We start from the raw sequence: 16,239 nt of genomic DNA on the forward strand, positions 1-16,239 counted from the left end.
GAGTGTCCAGGGCACAGCTGGGGGCAGAAGGTGGTCTACAGCAAGCAGCAATGGTGAGAGACTTGTTTCTGGAAAGGTGGATTTTTAAAGTAGAAGCTCAAATTGTTTGGGCACAGATCTGGATAAGACAGAACTCTGCAGGCTATGGTAAAGAACATCTAGCCCCTCGAGAGCACCCTTACCTGCCGATCTATAAATGGCATCTCTGTAATCTAGCATGGGTAGGATGGTCATCTGAATCAGGGTTAGTTTGGCAGCTGGGGTGAAAGAGGAGCGATCACGATAAAGGAAACCAAGTTTCGATTTATCTTTATCCTGCAACTTTGATATGTGCTGAGAGAAAGACAGTGTACCGTCTAGCCATACTCCCAAGTACTTGTATGAGGTGACTACCTCAAGCTTTAAACCCTCAGATGTAGTAATCACACCTGTGGGGAGAGGGGCATTCTTCTTACCAAACCACATGACCTTTGTTTTGGAGGTGTTCAGAACAAGGTTAAGGGCAGAGAAAGCTTGTTGGACACTAAGAAAGCTTTGTTGTAGAGCATTTAACACAAAATCCAGAGGGGCCAGCTGAGTATAAGACTGTATCATCCGCATATGAATGGATGAGAGAGCTTTCTACTGCCTGAGCCATGTTGTTGATGTAAATTGTGAAGAAACGTAGGGCCTAGGATTGAGCCTTGGGGTACTCCCTTAGTGACAGGCAGTGGCTGAGACAGCTGATTTTCTGACTTTATACACTGTACTCTTTGAGAGAGGTAGGTAGCAAACCAGGCCAAAGACCCCTCAGAGACACCAATACTCCTTAGCCGGCCCACAAGAATGGAATGGTCTACCGTATCAAAAGCTTTGGCCAAGTCAATAAAAATAGCAGCACAACATTGCTTAGAATCAAGGGCAATGGTGACAGAGTACCTTTAAGGTTGCAGTGACACATCCATAACCTGAGCAGAAACCAGATTGCATACTGAATACTATAGACATCAAGACATTTTCCAACACTCTTGATAAACAGGGCAAAATAGAAATAAGCTAGGATCAGCTTGATTGCCCCCTTTAAATAAAGGACAAACCGTGGCTGCCTTCCAAGCAAGCTTTTGTTGAGCGATGGGTAACAATGGGTGTGGGTGTCAGTTGATGTGTGCAGAGGGTCCCTGGTTCGAGCCCAGGTAGGGGCGGAAGCTATACTGTTACATGTGTAAATACTTGAGTGATGGTGGCCTCTTACAAGCAAGGCCAGTTTCCTGGAAACAAGCCTATACCAGGACCAAAACATCCTTTCAGTAGCTCTGTTGAGCATGCATTTCAGTCCAGTAGTAAGCTTACGCTGCGTCCAGGAAACAGGTCCGTTAAAAGTGCAACACTACATTTATAGAATCGGTCCAGTGTTATTTAATGTATCCTTTAACTAGGCAAGTCAGTTACATTCTTATTTACAATGACAGCCTACCCCGGCCAAACCCTAACCTGGACGACGCTGGGACAATTGTGTGCTGCCCTATGCGACTCCCAATCACGGCCGGTTGATACAGCCTGGAATCGAACCAGGGTCTTTAGTGACGCCTCTAACATAGATGCAGTGCCTTAGACCGCTGCACCAATCAGGAAGAATATGGTTTAGAAATACCAGATTTTTTTCTTTAGATCACAACCCCCCCCCAATCCTCAAGGAATTCAGAAACCATCCACATTTCATAAATTCAAACAAAACATATTGGTTTTGTGGGCCTTTTTATTTCACAATCCTTTCAAATGTACAAAAACAAAGACATCGTACAAAATAAAAGGAATTCACCATAACTCCCCTCTTCCAGAAATAATAAACTAATAGATGACCGGAAATTGGTATTGTACCAAAGTGCATCAGAGGTACAGACAGACCAGGGGAAATAATCTCAATTTCATTGAGACAAAAACAAAAAAATATTCAGGCAGGCCATGGACACCACCGCCACTTTCCACAGTGTTCGCAGAGCGGCAGGACCCTCATCTCAACTGGGCTCAGAGCATTCTGTAAGTTCACTAAAGATTGGAATATAATTTAGTTGTCAGTGTTTTCCCTCCTCGGAATGTTGGCGCCAGTTGAGCTTCTATAGCTCAATCTTCTTCTTCTTGGTCGTCTCCTCTTCCTGAACCACCAGGGGGTTGGTGGCCTCCTTCTTCAGGTAGGAGATTAAGTCACTGACCTCGCGACCTCCCTGAAAGAAAAAAAAAACATTGACAAGCCAGGTTAGCTGTAGCATCAATGTGACACAGTAAGTCCTACATGTGAGTGAGAGTATCCTTGGAATCTTCTATGAGCCAGAAATTATAACGCATTCATTTATATCAAAGATTTTTTTTTACAACTAAACCAAGCTAGACCAAAGCAGTTGTTTCAAATGGGAACAAATGAGTAGTAGTGGGCATCCTATTTGCATATTCTAGTCTACATTTGCATATTTACATTAGGGAACGCCTACTCTGAAGTGCATGTGTGCAATAACTCAATTAGCCTTTTCACTCCTAAACAATTAATATTTTTTGGTTTGTTTTTTATTTTGGCAAAGAGTGAAGTCTACAAAAATAATTATATATATTCAAAAAATTGTCCACTCGGTTCATAGCAGATACTAGTTTTGGGAACAGAAAAAAACAGTATTGAGATCAAACGTTGTTTCACCGATGAGAAAATTAGCAGAGTGTCAACCAAAATCCATCTCGTTCCATCTTCTCCCACTGGCAACCAACGGGCTTCCTCTCATCACCATATTTGGTAGTGAGTGGAAACGCCAAGCGGATGCTTCACATTTATACATCCGGTGAAATATCTGGCTCATTGTTCTATCTGGGGTTGTGTGTATACTCGGGACAAACCTCGTATTTCTTCGGGCTCATTTTCTGTCCAGCTTGAGCGAAGAAGATGGTGGGGAATCTGAAACAGGGAAATTAAAAGCATGATTATTAGGGTGCAACAGACATGACATGTAAACCGCCTGCATGTCAAACACTCACTAAATAGTTAGGACTGTTGGAGATTAATCACTCACCCTCTGACTTCGTATTGGGATGGCACGTCATTGGCGGTGGCATCCATCTTTGCGATGACAATGTTGGGATCACTGGACAGCTGCGAGGTAGAAGTGGGGGGGGGTTAGTCTCACATGCCAATGTAGAATGGCCATAATCACATAATTTCAAATCAGTAGCCCTTACCTTCTCTCCCAGCTCTTTCCACTTGGGCTCCAGGCTCTTGCAGTGGCCACACCAGGGGGCATAGAACTCAATCAGCACGTCCTTGTCCTCCTCGTTCACAACGGCGTCAAAGTTCTCAGCCACCACAGTCTGGAGGACAACAAAGGATGGAAAGGGTTGGCCTTGGTGAGAATGGTTTACACAGACAAACCTTGAAAAGCCATGCCTCTTCATGGAGTAAAACAGGGACATCTGTCAGACAGCGCAACAAACATAGATCCTCCCTCAAACACACCGCTCCAATTGGAAACCATCGAGTTGCTGCTTCGATTACACATTTTGTCCGATTTGAGAGCGCCCAACCGCTTGCAATGTCAGTCTCAAGCGCCGACTCACCTTGACTGGGCCGTCGTTGTTCTCAGGGATGGGCTCAGACTTGAGGTAACGCTTTAGCTTGCCGTCAAAGTAGTCCTGCAGGAAACGCTCCAGGGCCTTGCCGTCACGTCTGTGTAAAAACCCAAGACATTGTACTGAATCAGTAGAGAAATAAAACCCAGACACAGGAAGTTTCTACCTGTAGGAGGGCACCATAACCTGTTAGAGCTGCTATATTCAGTGGAAAGTGTACATTTAACTTGCTGGTATTAAGACATTACATGTGTATCAATCTTTGTCTGCTTCTAAACTGTGGTCCTGGCTGATATCCTTTGTTGCAGAGAGTTTAAAATGTCAAACTTGGCGACAAAGCCCCAAGAGCTTTTTAACATTTTTCAAGGGATGCTTGAAAAATGTTACTTGAGTTCTATGGCAGATTAGACCGAGTGAGTGAGAGGACACTCAAACAGTAAGTGAATTCCTTTGTTAAATAACAGGTAGCACTTGTATGATCAATAAACTCTTAACCAGTAAATTCTCAACCAATGTCCATCACCCTATCCTAAGGGATACCATGTCCGAAGTGCCATTTGGAGTTGCGTGGTGATAAGTGACACTTACGAGAACTCCTCGGTCATGACGTATTTGTCTCCCTTGGCGGTGCGGATACCGACCACAGGAAGCTCCCCGGAGCTGGCGTCCAGGCCCATCTCAGCGATGTCTTGGCTAAAGCTGTTCTTGCTGGCCACGGCAAAGTTCAGCTTGTTCCCCTGGTCCAGAAAACCCTTGGCCACCTTCATTACACTGTAGACAGTGAGAGAGGAAGTTGGGTTCATGCATATAACACGTTGGAACATTTATCATGCATCCCAAATAGGCCACTGAAATGCAAATCTGTTGCAAATCTCCATTGAACATGCTTTACCATCTGTGTCTAGGAAACCAGCCTTCAGAGTACACAAAATGAGGTACAAGTTGAGTCTTCGGGACTGACAGCTGGAGAGATTACACTTTAACAAAACATAGCACACGAGGCAAAAAAAGGGTTCCCTCCTGGGAATAAGTGTTATTTATTAGGGACCCTACCGGTTCCTCCAGTAGTTGGAGCCCTTGGGGTTCTTCTCATAGTCCACATCATAGTAGGCCACCAGCAGATCCTTGCCCTTCATTTGGTCCTTGTTGTCGTCAGTCATGTGGGGGCACATTCCAAAGCTGACGGGGAAAGAGAAAAATGCAGTGTAAGAGGTACAACTTGTTTCATAAATGTCAGCATGCAAAACGCAGTAGACTAGAGGTACAACTTGTCAAGAAAAAAAAAACAGTCCCTCATTCTAGACAGTGGGATTGAACAAAAAATTTAAAAAAAGGCTGCTCTTGACAGAGAAACTGGTCCATGCGTCTCCCAAGAATTCATTCAATAAGAATCCCTTAACTGCCTAAATGGTTCATCACTGCCAAAAGGGAGAAAATATTGAGGTAAAACTCACATGTTGTCCTGGATGAACTGCTTGATCTTGGCGTTGGTGAACGTCTCCTCGCTGAACTTGACACTGCTCTCTTCAAATTTGTTGTTGAGGCGTGATGGACGGAACAGAATGATTCCCCTGCAATAAAACAGAACACAAGATAATACTGGCGTCAGATAACACATCAAACAAGAAAACGTAAACATAATGAGCATTATTAAAGGGACACAAAAAGGTGACACTTAATTTTTGCACTGAAACATGCAAATAAATTCCTGCTGGGGGGGTGCAGGTTAACTAATTAAACAACAAAGACTATAATCTACATGATCAGTCTCTGTGTGTAAAATAAAAAAAGTGGTTCATGTGAACCCAACTCACAGCTAAAAAATAAAATATGTTATTTGTTGCCCAGACTTTACTGCAAGTGACAAGTCTTGCGAAAAAAAAACTGACTAATATTGCAATTAGCCACGACAGCCTTTATAATAGAATGCTTGTGACCACACACACACACATCTAAATATTGCACTTGTAAAATGTTTATTAATCTTAAAGTAGAAATAGAATTGCTCTATTATAGTGGCCACTATAGTAGACATCTATCAAGTGCACAAGGCTACATGTGTGCAAAAATATAAAGTTCAGAGTAAAAAATGAACCACCCCCTCACTCACACAAAAGTTCAACACAACAAAAGCAATATCTGTGTGCTACACTGCACGTTATTACATTGTACACTGTCTGCCTGTGGACATCTGTTTTACAATGTGCCAGCAGAGCATGATACCCTTTGTTGTCATAATTTATCTCTCAGGCAGAGAGTACACCTGGCCTACCTCTTTTTATCCACTGTATTGAAAGAGGGAAAGTGTGTGGTGTTCCTTTCACCTCTATTGGCTTCCAGCTTAAGCCAGGCCCAGCTCCAGCTACACTTGATCCCTGAATCCACTTGTTTAACAAGCAACACCTCATTTACACTTAATTCCCTCATTCTGAAAATGAACTACATACTGTACAGGGAAAACATTAGATCACAGATAGTAGTTAGCAAGTTAACATTTCACACAGATTGCCAGGGTCCAGTAAGTGTAACGGATGTGAAATGGCTAGCTAGTTAGCGGTGGTGCGCGCTAATAGCGTTTCAATTGGTTACGTCACTCGCTTTGAGACCTTGAAGTAGTGGTTCCCCTTGCTCTGCAAGGGCCGCGGCTTTTGTGGAGCGATGGGTAACAATGCTTCGTGGGTGACTGTTGTTGATGTGTGCAGAGGGTCCCTGGTTCGCGCCCGGGTTGGGGCGAGGGGACGGACTTAAAGGTAAACTGTTACATAAGCAACTAACGCGCTATAACTTGAGGAATGGCTAGGAGTCGTATCCCAGTTAATACTATAGCGAATTGGTTAGGTTCCTAACGTTAGCTCATCTGATATTGTAAAGTTAGCTAGCTAGCTGTCTGACTTTGTTAGCCAGCTAATTTTAAAACAATAGAATGAATTATTTGATCAGCTAAGTTAGCTAATGTTGCTCAACATTTCTCTGGCTAGCTTACAGAGAATTCGATCCAGCTAACAAGATACTTAACAATGCTAATACTTGTTCCACCACACTTTCTCCCTCATCTCAAACTTTCCAAATGCCAGGTGTTTTTCAGTTACAGCTCATGAAGTAAGCTCCATCACCCCTTACCAGTACAGTGGAGAAAACATGTTAGTATTTTGAGTGAACCATCCATTACAGGGATAAACAAGCCAATAATCAGAGAACACTCACTCTCCCTCTACGCCATGTTTCTGGAGAAGCTCCTCTGAGTTGGTGTGTGCAAAGCGGAAGGACTCTCGGAGGGCACTGGCCGACTTCAGGAACTCTGCTTTGGCTGGGTTTCCACCGTCGGCAAAGAAACCTGGACAAGACAGACACAGGAAACACAGCATACAGTCAAATATCAGACGACAAAAGGCAAAAAGTAGACATTTTACTCAGTCATTTGGTTTTGTTTATTCATGCAGAACTCAACTTTAAGGCAAAACCTACCCACAACACTTGCGTCACGGTCTCCGACATACTTTGTGAAATCTGCCTCGCTCTTGAGCTCCACGGAAGCTGGGCCGGCCTGCTTTTTAAGATGGCTGACAATTCCATCTGACAGAGAAACCATTGAAATACAGGGTCATAAACATGCAATATGTGGCTGCCAGGCAGTGACTCGTCTATTAGGACAAGACGACATTGAATGTTAAGGCTAAATACCTGCATTTCTGGGTCCATCGTAGGCACCAGCGTCCTCTCCGTCTCTGAAGATCTTCAGTGTTGGGTAACCGCTGACTCCGTATTTCTGGCATACATTGTTGTGGACCGTGCAGTCGACCTAAAGCAAGATGTCAGGTGGCCATTACTTAGTGTGACCTAGAGCACAAACTGTGCAACTAGCTCAGTTTATAGAAACCTTATGGACATGGCTATCTTTACAGGAGTGTGGGGTATTACACACACAACATTTTAAGACCAAAAGGTTCAAATGTAAGGTGCATTAAGTGACTGAAGTACCTTGGCCAATCCGACGATGCCTTTCAGACGTGTGGCTGCCACCTCATACTCCGGAGCTAGTTTTTTACAATGGCCACACCTACAGGACAAACAAGTGAGGTAAACTGATAATCTGTAAAACAATAAAATCTTGGCCCTTGTGTTGCCTTCCCAGGCAGTGATCCGTTCAGGCCTGAGCTTGAAATCTAGAGGAATGGGAGTTAAAAGCAGGTGGAATTTGATACCACCGTGACATATCAAATTGACGTGTAAATGGACGTTGAACTAAATGCAGCCGCAATGGTTTGAGAATAAAGGAAATCCACATAGTGCTTGGAAAATACAAACCTGAATGAAGTCATCAAATCTGATCAACCATCTTGAAAATGATAGATTGCTCTGATTATCTGAGGAAGCCCTGCTCAACTTTGACAGCATTGTTGAACTATGTAAAGGTTTTGGGGACCAATCGGGACTAGCCACCCAAGCTTCACTGGCCAATCATAAGGTTACAACTAAACTAATATTGTCACTGAGGTATAGAACCTAGCAGGGTCATAGCCAGAAGAGATCCATCATTTGTCAAATTAACGACAGGTTAGAAAAATGTATGCAGCAGTTTAGGATAATTAGGTTAAGGTTAGGACTAGCTTTAAATAAAATGCAAAAAAATATATTTTGATAAACGCTGGATCCTTCTAGCATTGACCACGTAGCAGGCGTAAAAAAAAAAACGCCTGAGCAGAAGCCACATTCAGTTAAGTTGTATCCTTGAAATCCGGATGCATCAGAATTTTGCAAACTCTGCTAAGGGTGGATCGTCACTCGTTATTATAGCCACAGTCATAAATAATTATGGCTAAACCCCGCCCATTTCTATAATTTATCTTTTTAAAATCTGATTATAAATCTAACCCTACATGTTGTGTTATCATCCATTTTTAAGATGGCCAATTTTTACTTTGTGTCTGCGTTAACTCGTGACAACCCAAAAGAGAGGGTTACAACAGTGGCAGGCCAAGCCCCCGACGTTCTTATTGTTAACTTCATTGTAAGGTCATTTCCAATAGTAATAGCTAGTAATTTAGCCTTAAAGCTAAGTCTGAGAGGTAGACAATATAACTTAGTAAACTAATGATCAAACAAACTACGAATTAGGCCATTTATTATTAAACATGAAACGTTCTGGATAGCAAGGCTCAACTAGTTAGCCAACAAACCAGCAATGTCCATCAGACACCTAACTTAACTAGTTAGCGAACACATTTAATAACGCGTAGCAAAGTGCATTTAACAAATGGGAGCAGAAACGAGTCACGAAGCTAGGCTGTGGCAAATTAGATAGCCATGCACTTCCTAACTTATGAGCTAACCATTATCAGCTAGGTAACAGTACCTAGCTAGATAGAAAATTGTTTCCCCAACTGTGCATCGAACGTTAATACACGTTTATATACACATTCTAAAAGGAGCATTAACCTTTTGGACAAGCCAATGTTATTCCTCTTGCGTGAGTAACAGTATAAACAAAGTAACGATAGTCAACGAGCTAACGGCGTCTGTTCACTGGAGATAAAATTGTAACCATTTACCTTCAGAATGTAGCTAAGCTAGCCAGTAGCTAGCTATGCGTTTCTGTAGAACTTACCATGGCGCAAAGAATTCCACGAGAATCATCCCGTGGTCTCCAATTTTACTGTCAAAATCGTCATCCGTGAATTCAATCACATCACTCGCCAGGGCAGCCCCGGCGAGAACAACAAAGAAAAACAATTTCAACATTGTAAAACGCGCCAACGTCTTCAATCCTGCAAAAAAAGGAGCAATTTGAAATGTAAAGCTTGTTTTTAATGGGGAAACCTCCTAATGTACAAGGCTTTCTCGCTAGGCCCAATGTTGGAGGCACTGTTCGAAAGAGAACGGGCTTTAGTGGTGAGGATATGTATTACCGGGGCTTCTCAAAGTAACCCAAGTGTGGCATCTTACCATTGGAGTTTGAACAGCGTCATACTATCTTAATCAGCCAATAAGAGTCCGGCACACATTATTTCCTTGTTCACGACCAATCTCCATTCATCTCCTTGGCTTTATCGTGAATAATTGCATTGAAGATGTCATACTGATATTGATCACTTAGCTCAATTCATCAAAATACAGTAAAACAAACGTTATTTGTTTGAAAAATAACATACAATCACAGATATTAAAATAGTCTTTATTATATTAATTGCCTATTCATATCTGTTCATAACAGTCTATGACTTGGGTGACTGGAGTCTGACAATTTTATGGGCTTTCCTCTGACACCACCTATTATATAGGTCCTGGATTGCAGGAAGCTTGGCCCCAGTGATGTACTGGGCCAAACGCACTACCCTCTGTAGCGCCTAGCGGTCTGATGCCGAGCAGTTGCCATACCAGGCGGTGATGCAACCGGTTAGGATGCTCTCGAGGATCTGGGGACCCATGCCAAATCTTTTCAGTCTCCTGAGGGGGAAAAGGTTTTGTCGTGCCCTCTTCACAACTGTCTTAGTGTGTTTGGACCATGATTGAGCGTTGGTGATGTGGACACCAAGAAATGTGACACTCTCGACCCGCTCCACTACAGCCGTTGATGTTACTGGGGGCCTGTTCGGCCTGCCTTTTCCTGTAGTCCACGATCAGCTTCTTTGTCTTCCTCACTTTGAGGGAGAGGTTGTTGTCCTGTCACCACACGGCCAGTTCTCTGACCTCCTCCCTATAGGCTTTCTCATTGTTATCGGTGATCAGGCGTTGTGTCGTCAGCAAACTTAATGATGGTGTTGGAGTCGTGTTTGGCCATGCAGTCATGGGTGAACAGGGAGTAGAGGAGGGAACTAAAAACACACCCCTGAGGGGCCCCAGTGTGTTTAGGATCAGCGTGACAGACGAGTTATTGCCTACCCTTACCAACTGGGGGCGGCCCGTCAGGAAGTCCAGGATCCAGTTGCAGGTGTTTAGTCCCAGAGTCCTTAGCTTAGTGATGAGCTTTGTGGGCACTGTGGTGTTGAACGCTGAGCTGTAGTCAATGAACAGCATTTTCACATAGGTATTATTTTTGTCCAGGTGGGAAAGGGCAGTGTGGAGTGCGATTGAGATTGTCATCTGTGGATCTGTTCGGGCGGTATGTGAATTGGAGTGTGTCTAGGGTGTCCGGGAGGATGCTGTTGATGTGAGCCATGACCAGCCTTTCAAAGCACTTCATGGCTATCGACGTGAGTGCTACGGGGCGGTAATAATTTAGGCAGGTTACCTTCGCTTCCTTGGGCACATGGACTATGGTGGTCTGCTTGAAACGTAGGTATTACAGACTCAGTCAGGGAGAAGTTGAAAATGTCAGGGAAGACAGTTGCCAGTTGGTCCGCGCATGCTCTGAGTACACATCCTGGTAATCCATCTGGCCCAGCGGCTTTGTGAATGTTGACCTGTTTAAAGGTCTTGCTCACATCGGCTACCAAGAGCGTTATCACACAGTCATCCAGAACACCTGGTGCTCTCGTGCATGCTTTAGTGTTGCTTCCCTCGAAGCGAGCATCAAAACCATTTAGCTCGTCTGGTAGGCTTCCGTCACTCGGCTGCTTGCGTCTGGGTTTCCCTTTGTATTTCGTAATAGTTTTCAAGCCCTGCCATATCCGACGAGTGTCAGAGCTGGTGTAGTAGGATTCAATCTTAATTCTGTATTGACGCTTTGCTTGTTTGATGGTTCGTCTGAGGGCATAGTGGAATTTCTTATAGGCATCCGGATTAGTGTCCTTCTCCTTGAAAGTGGCAGCTCTAGCCTTTAGCTCAATGTGGATGTTGCCTGTAATCCATGGCTTCTGGTTGGGATATGTACATATGGTCACTGTGGGGACGACGCCGTCGATGCACTTATTGATGAAGCCAATGACTGAGGTGGTATACTCCTCAATGCCATTGGATGAATCCCGGAACATATTCCAGTCTGTATTGGCAAAACAGTCCTGTAGCGTAGCATCCGCGTCATCTGACCACTTCCGTATTGAGCGAGTCTCTGGTACTTCCTGCTTTAGTTTTGGCTTGTAAGCAGGAATCAGGAGGATATAATTATGTTCAGATTTGCCAAATGGAGGGCGAGGGAGAGCTTTGTATGCATCTCTGTGTGTGGAGTAAAGGTAGTCTAGAGTTTTTTTCCCCTCTGGTTGCACATGTGACATGCTGGTAAATATTTGGTTAAACTGATTTAAGTTTGCCTGCATTAAAGTCCCCGGCCACTAGGAGCGCCGCTTCTGGGTGAGCATTTTCTTGTTTGCTTATGGCCTTATAGAGTTGGTTGAGTGCGGTCTTAGTGCCAGCATCGGTCTGTGGTGGTAAATAGACGGCTAGGAATAATATAGATGAGAACTCTCTTAGTAGAGAGGTATACAGCTTATCATAAGGTACTCTACCTCAGGCGAGCAATACCTCGATACTTCTTTAATATTAGATATCGCGCACCAGCTGTTATTGACAAAAAGACACACACCCCCACCCCTCGTCTTACCAGACGTAGCTTCTCTGTTCTGCCGATGCATGGAAAATCCCTCCAGCTCTATATTATCCGTGTCGTCGTTCAGCCACGACTCAGTGAAACATAAGATATTACAGTTCTTAATGTTCCGTTGGTATGATAATAGTAATCGTAGGTCATCCATTTTATTTTCCAATGATTGCATGTTAGCAAGTAGAATGGATGGCAGTGGGAGTTTACTCGCTCGTCTACGGATTCTCAAAAGGCAGCCCGATCTGCGTCCTCTTTTCCTCCGTCTTTTCTTCACGCAAATGACGTGGATCTGGGCCGGTTCCCGGGAGAGCAGTATATATTTCTCGTCGGACTTGTTAAAGGAAAAAGCTTCTTTCAGATCGTGGTGAGTAATCCCAGTTCTGATGTCCAGAAGTTATTTTCGGTCATAAGAGACGGTTGCAGCAACATTATGTACAAAATAAGTAAAAAAATAAGTTACAAACAACACAACAAAAAAAGAACAAAATAGCACAATTGGTTACGGTCATGTAAAATGTCAGTCATTCTCTTCGGGCGCCATTTTAACTTCAGGTGATTAAAGAGAGTCGCACACTCTATGTATAAAATCCCAGTAATTTATTGAGTAAAACACCAATGTTTCAGCGTCACTGTGCCTTCTTCAGGGTGTGATGCCGAAACGTTGGTGTTTTATTAGAGTGCGCAACTCTCTTTATTTATTTTCATAGCTTACAGTTTATTCGCTGTTAGTCAGCACCTCTACACTAAATAACTTTCTCTAGGTGTGTGTCAGCTCAATGCTTTTTATTATACTTGAGGTGATTAAACATTACACCTGATAGGCTCAACAGCTCATACCTTTTGTTATAAACTCTATGCTAAATAAGGGTGTGTGTGTGTGTGTGTGTGTGTGTGTGTGTGTGTGAGAGAGAGAGAGAGACAGACAGACGAGGAGAAGTACACTAGTCTAATGGGGAAGGACACACACCAGCTGGTGACATCTTTGAGATGTCCCCATCTCCCCCAGTGGGGCAGCACCATCACCATGGACTGCCATCGCCAGGGACGACTGGATTCTAGAGACTAACTCTCCACAGTCTTGAATGGAAAACTAAAACCTTGGGTTTTACCTGAAAATGTCATGGGGGGATTTTACTATGGCGATGTACTTGAGACTCATGTTGAATATTTTTTGTTGATTTTTTGTTGATTTAAAGCAATATTTCAGATGTAGTTCAGCTTTGCACATTCCTTTCCATTGTACTGTTTACTGTATATTGTATAATATTGGGGGGCTAATCTTCTGTCTGATGCGTGGGTTCACCATGACTAATGCCACAACAAAGAATACTTGTTGATGTGGTTTATTACATAAGTAACAGATAACTTGCAGCACAGTGTGAACAAGTACCTAGCAACTAGCAGCTAGTTAGTATGAGTTAGTTAGGACGCTTCAGCTTTGGCACAAAACGAGCAGTGCTCCAGTCCTGTGTCGTTAAGCCATCAAGAGATCAATTTACTAACTGACAATCACCGGGTGCATGCCCACTATATTAAATACCCATATACTATGGTAGCCAATAGATTTACAGGAAACGTGCCAACGTGCATACACACACACACACACACACACCTTGACATAATTCTTCAGGTAAAATATGTACGAACATCATTGTCATCATTCTGAATACCATTGTATTGGAGATACAAGCAGATAACACATATCAAAGTTTCTCTCACCTATTATGTAATGCATATTACCACAGTCGAGTCTATCTGCATCTCTTGTAAAAAAACAAACAGATGAACATTGACTGGAATTTTCAATGACAAAAGATTTTTGCACTACATTTAGTAGACACACTTGTCCAGAGCGACTTACAGTAGTGAGTGCATGGTGCTGGTACCCTGTAGGAATCGAACCCACAGCCCTGGTGATGCAAATGTCATACTCTACCAACTGAACTACACGGGACCTAGCTTGAATGCCGACTGCATTTCAAAATTCTAACTGTATTTATCTCACTCTCTAAATCAGTTTCATTTTTACAACATATTTTGTCACAACTTTCAGTAGCCTGTTTGCCAGGGCTGCAGATGATCTGTCTTCGCTTTAGCTTGGTTGTTGCTCTCTGGACTAGAGGTAGATCTGGCAACCTGACTATTCTTTCTGCCCCAGAGGTGTTTGATAACATGGATCCTAAGCTGGAGATCCAGAAGCTGGTTCTGGACATGTTGGACTGGATCATCCTGGCACTCTTCTTAGTAGAGATCTTCCTGAAGTGGGTAGACAACATCTGATACTTCTGGAAAAGCACCTGGAACATCTTAGATTTTTACTGAGAGTCAAATCAAGAAATAATTAAATAACGCGTTCTCTGTCAATGTACTGTAAACTGCATGTGAGGTAAATAGATACAGTAGATACACACAGTGGTGAAAAACTACCCAATTGTCATACTTGAGTTAAAGTAAAGTTACTTAATAAGTCTAAAAGTATTTGGTTTTAAATATAAATATTAAATATACTTAAGTATCAAAAGTAAATGTAAATGTTAAAAACATACTTAAGTATCAAAGAAAAAGTATAAATAATTTCAAATTCCTTATATTAAGCTAAATAGAAGCCATTATTTTCTTGTTTTTTTTATTTATGGATAGCCAGGGGCACACTCCACCACCATTTACAAACGAAGCATGTGTGTTTAATGAGTCCACCAGATCAGAGGCAGGAGTAATGACCAGGGATTTTCTCTTGATAAGTGTGTGAACTGGACCATTTTCCTGTCCTAAGCATTCAAAATGTACTTTTGGGTGTCAGAGAAAATTTACATTTACATTTTTTGATGGAGTAATCGATGGAGTAAAAACTACATTCTTTTCTTTAGGACTATAGTGAAGTAAAGGTTGTCAAATATATAAATAGTAAAGTAAAGATACCCCAAAAACAACTAAAGTAGTACTTTCAAGTACTTAAGTACTTTACACCACTGAATACACATAAATAAATACATACAAACCATAAACTCAGCAAAAAAATTAACATCCCTTTTTCAGGACCCTGTCATTCAAAGATCATTTGTAAAAATCCGAATAACTTTACAGATCTTCATTGTAAAGGGTTTAAACACGGTTTCCCATGCTTGTTCAATGAACCATAAACAATTAATGAACATGCACCTGTGGAACGGTCGTTAAGACACTAACAGCTTACAGATGGTAGGCAATTAAGGTCACAGTTATGAAAACTTAGGACACTAAAGAGGCCTTTCTACTGACTCTGAAAAACACAAAAAGAAAGATGCCCAGGGTCCCTGCTCATCTGTGTGAACATGCCTTAGGCATGCTGCAAGGAGGCATGAGGACTGCAGATGTGGCCAAGGCAATAAATTACAATGTCCGTACTGTGAGACGCCTAAGACAGCACTACAGGGAGACAGGACGAACAGCTGATCGTCCTCGCAGTGGCAGACCACGTGTAACAACACCTGCACAGGATCGGTACATCCAAACATCACACCTACAGGACAAGTACAGGATGGCAACAACAACTGCCCGAGTTACACCAGGAACGCACAATCCCTCCGTCAGTGCTGACTGTCCGCAAAAGCCTGAGCGAGGCTGGACTGACGGCTTGTAGGCCTAATGTAAGACAGGTCCTCACCAGACATCACCGGCAATAACGTCGCTTATGGGCACAAACCCACCGTCGCTGGACCAGACACTGACGAGTCGCGGTTTTGTCTCACCAGGGGTGATGGTCGGATTCGCGTTTGTCGCCGAAGGAATGAGCGTTATACCGAGGCCTGTACTCTGGAGCGGGATCGTTTTGGTGATGGAGGGTCCGTCATGGTCTGGGGAGGTGTGTCACAGTATCATCGGACTGAGCTTGTTGTCATTGCAGGCAATCTCAACGATGTGCGTTACAGGGAAGACATCCTCCTCCCTCATGTGGTACCCTTCCTGCAGGCTCATCCTGACATGACCCTCCAGCATGACAATGCCACCAGCCATACTGCTTGTTCTGTGCGTGATTTCCTGCAAGACAGGAATGTCAGTGTTCTGCCATGGCCAGCGAAGAGCCCTGATCTCAATCCCAATGAGCACGTCTGGGACCTGTTGGATTGGAGGGTGAGGGATAGATCGGGCCCTTCCCTCCATAAATGTCCGGGAACTTGCAGGTGCCTTGGCGGAAGAGT

General features: G+C 43.3%; 1 protein-coding gene across 1 annotated transcript; it reads right to left on the reverse strand.

The window, feature by feature from the left end:
* Positions 1-1,717: 1,717 nt before the first annotated feature.
* Positions 1,718-9,457, reverse strand: LOC129854945 (protein disulfide-isomerase A3-like). The gene is made up of 13 exons (XM_055922150.1): positions 9,191-9,457; positions 7,564-7,642; positions 7,267-7,384; positions 7,051-7,158; positions 6,790-6,919; positions 5,040-5,156; positions 4,639-4,764; positions 4,174-4,356; positions 3,574-3,682; positions 3,199-3,327; positions 3,033-3,112; positions 2,860-2,917; positions 1,718-2,201 (listed from the first exon to the last, which is right to left on the reverse strand). The coding sequence occupies exons 1-13, from the start codon at positions 9,322-9,324 to the stop codon at positions 2,094-2,096; spliced, it is 1,479 nt and encodes a 492-aa protein (XP_055778125.1). The 5' UTR covers positions 9,325-9,457; the 3' UTR covers positions 1,718-2,093.
* Positions 9,458-16,239: the final 6,782 nt, after the last annotated feature.

Source organism: Salvelinus fontinalis, chromosome 5 (genome assembly GCF_029448725.1).
Source record: "Salvelinus fontinalis isolate EN_2023a chromosome 5, ASM2944872v1, whole genome shotgun sequence".
NCBI lineage: Eukaryota > Metazoa > Chordata > Actinopteri > Salmoniformes > Salmonidae > Salvelinus > Salvelinus fontinalis.

Coding starts and splice junctions, on each gene's coding strand:
- LOC129854945 (XM_055922150.1), bottom strand. CDS start 9,324: ATGTTGAAATTGTTTTTCTTTGTTGTTCTCGCCGGGGCTGCCCTGGCG. Junction 3,328..3,573: donor ACAACGACGGCCCAGTCAAG/GTGAGTCGGCGC, acceptor GTTGTCCTCCAG/ACTGTGGTGGCTGAGAACTT. Junction 3,113..3,198: donor GGAAAGAGCTGGGAGAGAAG/GTAAGGGCTACT, acceptor TCTACCTCGCAG/CTGTCCAGTGATCCCAACAT.